Below are 12263 nucleotides of genomic sequence, written 5' to 3'. Positions count from 1 at the left end.
GCAGACAACATCATGAGTTTTTTATATCTTCACCTGACAGTGTCAAAATTCTTCTTTAAGTGTTCATCATAAGAAAAAAAAAAAAAAAGCAAGGTGTAAGCCCATTCCTAATAAACACAACATTGTACTTACTTTGGGATAGTCCAATTCAAAGAATGTTTCCAAATTGTTGATTAGATTAGGGTCTACTCCTTTCAGTGGTTTCAGAAGAGACACACCAGGGAGCTTGCTATATGGCTGTTTGTCAGTTGCCTTCTTGTTGAGGTGTAATCGGCTGAAAAGCAAATGATATGTAACAAATTATTTCTGTAGAATATACTGCCAAATCTATAAAGCACGTACCAAGCTGTCAGTAAATTACTAAATATTTAATTAAGATTTTAATTTTAATTGGCAGCTCTCTAAAAGGAGATCTGAAAATGTAGGGAAGTAGAATCAGGTAAGCTTCTCATTTAGAAAAACTAAAACTAAGCAGGAATGAATGTGCCAATAAAGGCAGGTACAGGTGTTTATTATTGTCCTCTCTGTGCTTAGAAGTATGCTGGGCACTGAGTATGTATGTAGGTATTTAGTAAATGTTGGTGAATCAATGAATGACAGTGTTAGCCCACACATTAACTGCCCTTCTTCTCAAACTGCCTTCAAGGTGGCCAAAGAACTATAAACATTGGGGTGCAGGGCAGAGGAGACAGAGCTCCACATCTGTACTACAGAAAATACAGAAGGGTAACCAGAAACTTTTGAGGAATTTCTACAACAAAAAGTTCAGACAGCACAAAATTGATAGAAGTACCGAGCACCTGAATGGGAAGCAAGAAAATAATTAACAGAGCTCCCAATATCCATAAGCTCAGTATGACACGGGTAGAACAGAGGAAAGTTCATTTTTAAAGGAAAAAAATCTTGATGAGAAAAGTATCTATTAATGACACTGGAAAACATTCAGTGCAACTAGTTTACAGATAAGTTGGCCAAGATTCTTGCTGCCAGCCCATCACAAGACTGGACTCTGAAAGAGGGAAGCTATGCCAACTAGAGAAGAGAGGATGTGCATCAATTAATGCCAGCTTGTCACAACAAAAAGAAGAGATGTCTTCTGCTGAGTGGTAGAGTTTCTAAAGGAAATCTTCAAAGACTTCCTCTTGACTTCTCACAAGCAAGTCGCCAAGCATTCAATAGCAATGAGAGGCTACAATGATCATGTACGATTCATGAGGGATTCTAAGACACATGGTCTTTCACATTTTAGCATTTCTGAAATCAATGGCATCTTACGACTGTTAGTATCCAGATGGTAGCCTTGACTTAGTGGTGTGAAACCATCTGATGAGATCCTCTTGAAGATTAAGAAAACATCAGCACTGATGCATGGCTGATTTGATGAAATTCAGTATTGATCTATGAAAGACTTCTGGAAGTGCCGATACCATCACCCAGAGCAATTGGCCACAGGCTCACTCCTAGCTAACTAAGGCAGTGGTATGCTGCAGCAAATGCCAAATGTTTCAGAAAGGATTATACTGACAGCCTTACAGAGATAAAGAAATTAGGAGAAAGCATTAGAAACTTTCAGAGCAGTCTGATATTGTCGCACCATCTAAGCACATGATCAGTAATTTATTTTCACTGTAGTTTAACTAAACTATCAGTCTGTGACAGATTGGAAACTTTTAAAGACTTGATCTTTTACCACAGTTAGTTTGGAATATACTGATCTACAGAATTCATCTAGAGGGCTGGAAAAGGGAAAACCATCATTTAAAAATCATATAACTGAAAAACATGATCACTATTCCATTTCCTACCAAATAGCAGACTAGATGTCTGGCGAAACCCCACCCGGTACAGGACATCTAGACTGCTGGGGGGGGGGGGGGGGGATGTTTCAGTTATATATTTAATTTACTGAATTGGTAATATAGTCACATGGTTCAAATAACCAAAAACACAGAAAAGTTCATTCCATAAACGTCTCCCTGCCAGCTGTCCCCATTCTTTCTGCCTAGTTTCCACCACCACCTCCCCAGCATGTGTATGTGTGTGTAATTCCCTGCCCTCCTTTTTTATACAGGTACACTAAAAGCACAACTAAATTGTTAGGAAAATAAAGGAAAACACCCCAACAGAAGTCAGAAGTAAGAAGGAACTTCTGATAGCCAGGCACGATGTTTGCCCTCTGGCCATCTGCTGGCCCCTGCTGATCACTGGAGACAAGACTGAGATGCAAGAATGACAGAAAATATGTGTCTGAGAATCTTGAATAAATACGGAATCCCTGAAGGCCGATGTTAAAAATAATAAAAAAGACACCCCTACTCCCATGTTTGAGACACCAGGAATCTCTTTCAACATGGCCCAGAAAAGCTTCACAAACGCGATCATGGCTACACGTCAAAGATGCAGTTGCACCAAATTCACACGGATCAGTTGAAAATTCTCAGACACTTTCAACCAAAAACCTTAACCAGGTTATGCTACCAAACAAAAACTTGCTTTAGAAATTAACACGGAAGAGTCTACAATCCAGATTTGGTTTCAGAATTGAAGAGCTAGACGCTCCTTCCAGAGGACAGAACCTGAGCAAGCCTTAGAATCAAACAAAGCCCACAGGCAAGATCCCCCTCCAGTGACTTAACTTAGAGAAGCCAGATGGTGTCGTACCACCTATACATCTTCTCAATTCAAGAAAAACCCTTATCCTGGGATTGATTCCAGAGAAAGACTTGCTAAAGAAATTGGGGTTTCAGAGTCAAGAGTCCAAATTTGGTTTCAAAACCAAAGATCTAGATTCTATGACCAAAGAAAAAGAGAATCTGGTGAGATCCTAGAAAAAATACAAGACAAGGCACAAGATCTCTGAGAAAACAGAGTTCAAAGCACAGAAACTACATCAAAATATCACCAACCTCACTAGCAACCGTTTTATTTCTCTGGAGACAGAATAAGGGGGCATAGAAACAAGTTCAGTGCATCAGAGATCATCATCCTGAGACCCAAATCTTTCTCACTCTTCCTGGGAATGCACTCTTCCTCTGAGACTGCAAGTTGAGCCTTCTGGAAATGGTAAGACTTCAGGAGGCAGACACAGGTCCAAAAGGCACACCACAACGCCCTCTCACCCAACCTGGATCCAGAGTTCAGCAGAGTTTGAGGATGATGAAAATAAAACTAAATACATATCATTTTTAATCATCATAGTAATAATTGGTTCAGACAAAAATCATCAGTGGATGTAAAACTCTCAAAATGAATGTTTTATGAAGAACAAGATATATATTGTCCTAAAGAATCCATCCATGGATTTCTGATTACTTACAAAAGGAAAATTGCTAAATTTGTATCGGAGAAACCTGACAGACCCACCTTAACCAAGTGCTCGAAATTTGCTTTATTAACACTAACATGGACTAGGTGAGGTGCCTCCTGATATGAAGTACCTAAGAAAGACATAACATCCTTTCTGCGGCATTACTCCCAAAAGTATGCATGCTTAATTTAATCATGAGGAAACACCAGACAAGCAAAACTAAGTGACATTCTACAAAGTAACAGACCTGCACTTTTCACGGATTGAATAGCCATTGTTGAAAAGTCCAGATGCTAACTCAGGAAGTTTCCTGCAATTATCTTCTATCTGTAGAATGTGCTACCATTTATGTGGGGAATGGACACAAATTCAGAGACCTGTTATGCCTACAATTTCTCTCCAAAGATGTTCCAGAAATTGGTAACATCAGCTATCTCTTTTTTTATAAATATAATTTTATTGAGATAAACTCACACACCATACGAGCCATCCAAAGTACACAACCAATGGTTCACATAGTTGTGCATTCATCACCCAGTCATTTTTGGAACATTAGCATTATTCCAGAAAAATAAATAAAAGAAAAAAGAAAACCCCAAACATCCCATACCCCTTACCCCTCCCTCTTACTGACCACTAGTATTGCACTGTACCCCATTTTAAAACTTATAGTAGAGTTAACTAAGACAGTGTTAGTTAACAGAACAGGACATCCAGAAGTAGAGCCACGCAAACATGGGCAACTGACTTTTTTCTTCAGGATAGTTATACAATCATTATCAAAGGTCAGGACTACTGGATTATGGTTCAACAACGTCAAGTATTTTCCTTCTGATCATTCTAAAATACTCGACACTAAAAAGAAGCATCTATGTAATGAGGCAGTAATCACAGTCATTTGTTAAATTGTAACTTCTCAGTTGTATCTCCTCCATCTCACACTAGTTATCTCTTGGGAAGAATGATGGAAAATTGAAGACAGAACTGCTTTTTCACTTTAGTCTTTTTTTTTTTATCCTGTCTGTTATAGTACCAAATATACAACTCAAAATTTCTCATTTTTACCACTTTCAAGTGCACAGTGGCATTAATTCTATTCACAGGATTTGCTACCATCGCCAGCATTCATACCTCAACTTTTTCATCATCTTAAACAGAAACTGTATCTATTAAGCTGTAACTCCCCCTCTACCACACCCACTACCCCCTCCCCATTGGTAACCTATAATCTATCTGTCTATGAATTTTGCTTATGTGTATATTTCATATAAATGACATCATACAGTCATACAATATTTATTTTTGTGTATCTGGCTTATTTCACTCAACATGACATCTCCAAGATCCATCCATGTTGCAGCATGAATCAGAACTCCATTCCTTTTTATGATTGAATAATCCATGGCATGTATCAACAATATTTTGTTTATCCAATCATCTATTGATGGACGCTTGGGTTCCTTCTACCTTTTGGCTTTTTTGAATAAAGTTGTACAAATACCTGTTTTAAAAAAAAGTCCCAGCTCACCGAGAGATGATAGGGATGCTTTCTATTCTGGGTAAAGTGTAAATGAAAACGTCTCCCTGGAGAGAATATCTAACCACATAGGTTTTGGGGTCCAGAAGACACACTACTTGCAATGCTTGGGAAAAAACCCCAGAGGAGGGATGAGAGCCCACCATAGACGGCCAGGAATAAGAAATATGAAAAGAACCAAACAATGTCTAGAAATGAAAATTACTATCCTTGACCCTAGAAACTCAACAGACAGGTAAAACGGCATTATTACATGCACACAATTTAAGAGAGAACTGGAGAAGTAGAATCTAGATCTGAAGCAGTTACCCCCAAAAATGCAGCACAGAGAAAATGAGAAGCAAAGATACAGAAATCATAAAAGGGTTTAAGAGACACTGACTATAGAATAAGAAGGTCTAAAATTGCAGTAATTTTTACCTATTGGTCTCATGTGTGATCATTAAGTGTTACTAAATTTTATCTAATGTGCATATAAAATCATCAATGAACAGAGAAATCTACTCCACTAACTATTACATTTAGCAAGACTTCAGACTTAAAAAAAAAAAAGGATAATATAAATTATACTCAGTATTTTGTCTAGTGGCTTTTAACATTTGGCAAGAATTTAAATTTAATCCTATTTTCCCTTTCCTCTTTATTAAGACATCTTACTTTAAATGTCAATGTAGATAAACCTCCTACGCTTTGAAGAGTTTTTCATAGTGAGAATGTAGTATTTTACCAGAGTCATTCTGATTCTCCAAAGAAGCCCTCTCCAGATTTATGGATGAAGATAACTGAGCATACATACTTTATCTGTAATTTCTTCTCAAAATAATTATAAGCCAGACTATACTGCAGAACCTTTAATAAAAATCCTCATTTGTATTCTCATTCTTCCCCTCCTCCATTTCTTTCTCATTATCTCTACTGCTCTAACATTTTTTTTCCATATCTTTGTAGTGTGCTGTTCTAGTTTGCTAGCTGCCGGAATGCAACACACCAGAGATGGATTGGCTTTTAATAAAAGGGGATTTATTTTGTTGGTTCTTCAGAGGAAAGGCAGCTAACTTTCACTGAGGTTCTTTCTTACGTGGAAGGCACGGGATGGTCTCTGCTGGTCTTCTCTCCAGGCCCCTGGGTTCCAACAACTTTCCCCGGGGTAACTTCTTTCTGCATCTCCAAAGGCCTGGGCTGAACTGCAAGTGCCGAGATGAAAAATGCCGAGCTGCTAGCTGTGCTACATTGTATTCTCTCATTTAAGCACCAGCCCATTACGTCAAACATCACTCATTGCAGCAGACACGCCTCCTAGCTGACTGCAGATGTAATTAGCAACAGATGAGGTTCATGTACCATTGGCTTGTGTCCGCGGCAACAGAACTAAGTATGCTCACCTGGCCAAGTTGACAACTGAATCTAACTAACACATGTGCCCTCTAGGCTACAAAAATTCTACTTTGGAAAATGCTGTTTTGAATTTTATAATTCAACCCTGAAAGTCCCTCATTACAAATTTCTCACATTGCTTATCAGAACATTAAAAGAATATCCATCAAGCCACCAAAGAAAAGCACTCAGAACTCCGCTCAGCAGATGGTGGTGCTTGCTAGCATTCACCTTTAACAAACATGTTTTGAGCCCTGAATGTACACTAGGCATTATTGTACACAGGGATACAATGATGAACAAGCAAATTCCCTACCATCAACGAGTTTGTGGTTTATTGGGGAGGTCTGCATGGGCAGAGTTTTTCTCTGTTCTAGTTTGCTAGCTGCAGAATGCAATATACCAGAAATGGAATGGCTTTAAAAAGGGGGAATTTAATAAGCTGCAATTTTATAGTTCTAAGGCCAATTAGAGAAAGTCTACAGAATTGTCCAGTAACTCGGGAAAGATACCTTGGTTCAAGAATGAAAATGACACTCAGGATTTTTCTCTGGGCTAGAAGGGCACATGGCAGTGTCTACTAGCTTTCTTTTCTGGCTTCTTGTTTTAAGAAGTTCCCCAGGAGGTGTTTTCTTTCTTCATCTCCAAAAGTCACTCTTCAGTGGACTCTGTGCTTTGTGGTTCTACGGCATTCTGTAGTCCTTCTCTGCTCTCTCAGAATCTCCAAAAGTCGCTGGCTGGTGGAATCTGGTTCTCTCGGCCTTGTGCTCTACTTGGCTCTGCTGTAGCTTTCTCGTCATTCTCAAAAGGCCTTCTCGCCAAAAATGTCTCTTCTTTTACAGGACCCCAGTAAACTAATCAAGACCCACCTGAATGGGTAGAGTCATGTCTCCATTTAAACAAGTCTAATATCCACAATTATCTACGTGGAGATAACCCAATCCAGTTTCCAACCTATAGTAGAATAGGGATTAAGAGAAATGGTTGCTCCCACAAGATTGATGAGGATTAAAACATGGCTTTTCTAGGGTACATAGATCCTTCTAAACAGGCACATTCTCCTTAGAAAACTCTTACAAAGCAACAAAGCAATGCGCTGGAGCAAGAAGATATTAACTTTGCCTGTCATACACGAATGATGCTGGCCGGCACCTCATTCTTGCCCAACCTGCAGCTGTTTTTGTCGGTTTTTTCCGAAATGTGTTCAACAGCTCCTTTGCTTGGTGTCTCAAAAAGTGGTCTGAGTAGTGGAGCCCTCCAAGTGGGTCTGTTTTATGGGTAACTGACAGGATCCTACAAGGCTTACTGGTTTCAAATCAATTTCTATTGTGGTATCTTGGTTCAGGGTTTCTGCATTACACAGAGAATGAACTTAAGCCTTTCCCACTCACGTGTCAAAGCATTTATCACAGACGTCCATTTCCATCCTCAGACGATAGCAGGTTACTTGCTTTCTGCCTGAATCCAGGGTACAGCACTTTCTGAGTTTCAGGTTCCATACTAGTCATGCATTTGGCTTGCAGCCTTGATCTTTTATGGGGTGGGGTGTGTGTGTGTGCTTTTTACTGATGCATTACATACATACAGTAAACTCACATATGAGTATACAGCTCAAATAATCTGCTCAAAGTGAAACATGTAATCAGTAGTAAGATCAAGAAACAGAATATTATAATTCTAGAAGTTCCAGTCTATTCCCTTCTATTTAATACTCGCTACCCTGACTTCTAACACCATAAATGAGTTTTGCCTGTTTCAAAACTCTATAAACGTGATCCCATAGGACGTACTCTGTGTCTTATTTCGCTTAACATTATGCTTGTGATGAGATTCCTCCATGTTGTTACATTCTGTTATCATTTATTCATCCTCATTAAAGAACCTTTGTGCTGGTTTGAAGCTGTTACGTACCCCAGAAAAGGTCATGTTCTTTTAATCCACTCCTGTGGTGCAAACCTACTATGGGCATGACTTTTTGGTTACTGCAATTGAGATACGACTCACCCTATTTAAGATGGGTTTTAATCCTTTTATTGGTGTCCTTTATGAGAGGATACAAGATAGAAAAAGCCCAGAGACAGCTTAGGAAAAAAGTCCTGGAGAAGCTGAGAGAGGAAGCCCACTGAACCCAGGAAAGAAAGATCAGCAGATGCCAGACATGTGCCTTTCCATGTGACAGAAGCATCCCAGATAATGGCAATCTTTCTTCAGAGAAGGTATCATCCTGTTGATGCCTTAATTTGGGCATTTTCAAGGCCTTAGAACTGTAAATTTATAAGCAAATCAATCCCCATTGTAAAAGTCAACCCATTTCTCATATATTGCATTCTGGCAGCTTTAGCAATATATGAGAAACAACTGAAACAACCCTGTATTAATATACCACAATTTATTTATCTACTCTCTGTTGATATATACTTGAGTTGTTTCCAGTTTTTAGCAATAATAAACAGCATGCAACTTTGTCTTTGTCCTTACATAGACAAAACCTCCTTATGGATTAAAAATAAATAACGATGGGGGAACAAATGTTAAAATAAATTGGGTAGGGGGAAATACTAGTGGCCAATTAGAGGGAGGGATAAGGGATATGGTATGTATGAGTTTCTTTTTACTTTTTGTGTTTTTTTCTGGAGGGATGCAAATGTTCTCAGAAACAATCATGAAAATGAATACACAACTATGCGATGATACTGTGAACCACTGACTGCACACCATATGTGGAATGTACATATTAAGAATGTTTATGTTTATATGTTGTTTGATTTTATCAATTAAAAAAAATTCAAGCCTCCTACTGCTCTACCTAGGAGTTCCACTTTTGGTCAAGATGGAGAAACAGGGATGGATTTATCCTCCTGCCCAAAACAACCAAAAAAATCTTATGAAATACAGTAAGCAATGGCTTTCAAGACAATGGACATCAGGTAAAGAACGAATTTGATTCCTGAGACATGGAAAACAAATGTGGTGAGCCCTTACTTTGAGAGAGTTTCCAGACTATAGCACAGAAAAAGGGAACCCAGGCAGACTCCCCTGAATTGAGGAGATAAGAGTTGCCAAGTCCAGGAACACAAAAATATCCAGCACCCAACGAAGTAAAATGTATAATGTCTGGCATCCCATAAAAATTTGCCAGATATGCAACGAACCAAGTAAAAATAACCAATAATGAGGAGGAAAGCAATAAATAGAAACTGACCCAAAACTGTCCGTTGAGGTTAGAATTAGCAGACAAACTCACCACTGCTTTGCCTCCTCTCTTTATTTCTGAAACCCAGAGATTTTCCCTTCTTATTTTTAGGCTGTGTTTGTGTGTGCAGACTCATTACAGAATTTCCATGTGTTTAGAACATGAGAGGCAGTTCACACTTGTGCACAGACCACCTCTTGTTCAGAAGTAATTTCTAAACAAGTACCTGTAAATGCATTGTGATACACACTACAGTGAAATTAAGTTTAGAATAATTTGAGATCAGAGAGAAGGAAGCCTCTAGCTCTTCCTGGGAGATGGTCCTTTAAGATTTTCCTACTCAAAACTGGTCTATTGACCAGCAGTGGTGACACCACCTGGAAGGTTTTCAGAAAGGCAAAATCTCAGGCCCTATCCCAGACCTACTGAAACAGAATCTGCATTTTAATAAGCTCTCCAGCTCAATCACAGGTTCATTCAAGTTTGAGAGCAACACTTTTTTTAAATTGTGAAAAATAACATATATACAAAAAGCAATAAATTCCAAAGCACACCACAACAATTGGCTATAGAACGGATTTCAGAGTTTGTTACATGTTACAGTTCCACAATTTTAGATTTTTCCTTCTATCTGCTCCAAGACACTGGATGATTCAGCAGCCATACTCATTTGTTAAATCCTATCTTCTCTGGTATAACTCCTCCTTCTCCTTCCATCTTTCTCCCAATCTTTAGGAGTATTTGGGCTGTGCCCATTTTAACCTTCATATTGGAAAGGGCTGTCGATAATATGGGAAAGGGGGATGGAACTAGTTTATGTTCTGGATAGGCTGGCCTCTCTGTGTTTCAGAACTTATCTGGCCTAGGAAACCATCTGGAGGTTGCAGATTCCTGGAAAGCAATCATAACGGATGGAACTTTTGTAGAATCTCAGATAGAGCCCCAGGCATTCTTTAGGGTTGGCAGGAATGGTTTTGCTTGGGGTTTGAAAAACCATGATAAGTAGCAATATCTAGCTGACACTTGTGTAAGAGTAGCCTCCAGAATAGCCTCTAGACTCTATTTGAACTCTCTCAGCTGCTGATACCTTGTTACAATTATTTTCCCCACTTTGGTCAGGAAGGCAGCATTACTGATCCCACGGTGACAGGGAAAGGCTCATCTCTGGGATCCCATATTGCCCGGGAGACTTTCATCCCTGAATGCCATGTTCCACGTAGGGGGGTGGATAACGATTTTACTTGCAGAGTTGGGCTTAGAGAGAGAGCAGTGATATCTGAGCAACAAAAGAGGTCCCTCTGGAAATAACTCTTAGGCATAACCATAGATAGGTTTAGCTTCTCTGCTACATAAAATAAACTTCACAAAAGAAAGTCTCAAGACCAAGCGCATGGCCTATTGACTTGAGAGTCCCAAATGTTCGAGACAGTATCAGATGTTTCCCCAGTGGTAAAGTTTAATAGTTCCATATCTTTTTTCCCATCCCACAAGGGACTTTGCCAAAACTTTTAAATTATCTCCTCAACATACTCTGGGATGTATCCAGGCTTTACATCAAGCTATACAGAATTATAAGCCCTTACCCCATTCTGGGCTCCATGTGTTTGAGTTGTTTAAACGATCTATCCAAACAGGTTGAGTTAGATTATGTGCTGTAGAAAATTTAGGTTTGGGACAAAATAAGCCTCTATTCTTTTGGTCACATAGAGAAGGTGAAGTTCTAAATACAATGTCCTCCTTAGTCCTGTTATTCTAACTTACCTTAGTCTGACGCTATCAGGAGAAGCAATGCTTTAAGATTCATCTATCAAACTTTCTGGACTTCACAGACAAGACTGAAAAGGCCCTCAGCTCATTTTATAAGTAAGGGATAATCGTGAAAGATTATTAGGAAGCAATAATGATCATTTTTGCATGTGTAGAAGTGAAGAGAATAAAGCAGAGGCTGGGGAGATGAAAACAAGGGAAAATATTATAAAGGTTCAAAAAGAAAAAAAACAGGTACAAAACTAATGAGGCAGCAGAAGGGATAGAAAGAAAGGAAGAGTCAAGGGAAAGCAAGAATTTAGAACTGATAGGACTTGGCTGATGACCAAGGAAGAGGCAGTAAGGGAGAATAAGTGGTGTAAATGGATGACACCCAGGTTTGGTCTTTGGTAATCAGGAGTGGTATTCACAAAATCTGGGCGCAATGAGAGATGGAAGAAGGTAACAAGCGTTATTTTGAATACACCCAACTTTAAAGTTACTCTTAAGACATCAGGTGGCTATGTCTCTTATCCAGGAGACTAGTGTTTTTCAACATTTGGTATACATAATGTCCATAGGTAAAGATCCCAATTTAATGGACCAGTTGCAGAGGCTTCAGAATCTGCATTTTTACGAGCACTCCCAATGATTCTGATGCAGGCCATCAGTGAACCAAGTCTGGAAAAATATTACAGCAGACTATTAAACTCTCCAGGGCCAGGAAAGTAGTGATACTTAGTATATTCTCAAAAATAAATAAATAATAAAAGTTGAATAAAGAGCAAACAAATGGTTAAATGTATAGATGTAGAGGTCAAAGGGAAGGTTAGCCTAGAGAAAAAACCCTGTGAACCACCCAGTTTGGTAGATGTATAAGCTCTATTAGGTAGAGCATGCCATTAGTAGGGTACCAAGAATGAACATAATTACTGTTATAGGAACAGTAATGTATGAAGGAGGCTAAGAGGGAGTGGCCAAAGAAACAGGAAGAAACCCAGGAAGAGTAATATACAGAAGGGTTTATCTGGCTAGGCCAAATAACCCCTTTCTTTTTCAAAGGGTTCAAGAAGAAACACTGAATAGAGCGAGGTCAAGTTAACAAC

The 12263-nt window shown here is 39.0% G+C and overlaps 1 protein-coding gene and 1 pseudogene across 1 annotated transcript in view; one reads left to right on the top strand and one right to left on the bottom strand.

Moving 5' to 3' along the window:
- UGCG (UDP-glucose ceramide glucosyltransferase) overlaps positions 1-12263 on the bottom strand; it is a 43309-nt gene that overhangs the window by 16670 nt on the left and 14376 nt on the right. Inside the window, exon 2 of the mRNA XM_077141978.1 lies at positions 133-274. Within this exon, the coding sequence (XP_076998093.1) occupies positions 133-274 (142 nt within the window). The remainder of the gene's footprint in view (positions 1-132; positions 275-12263) is intronic.
- On the top strand, positions 2330-2860 carry LOC143665036 (double homeobox protein A-like; annotated as a pseudogene).

This window comes from Tamandua tetradactyla, chromosome 2 (assembly GCF_023851605.1).
Source record: "Tamandua tetradactyla isolate mTamTet1 chromosome 2, mTamTet1.pri, whole genome shotgun sequence".
Lineage (NCBI taxonomy): Eukaryota > Metazoa > Chordata > Mammalia > Pilosa > Myrmecophagidae > Tamandua > Tamandua tetradactyla.
The sequence above is the reverse complement of the archived record's forward strand: the minus strand, read 5'-3'. Positions and strand labels throughout refer to the sequence as shown.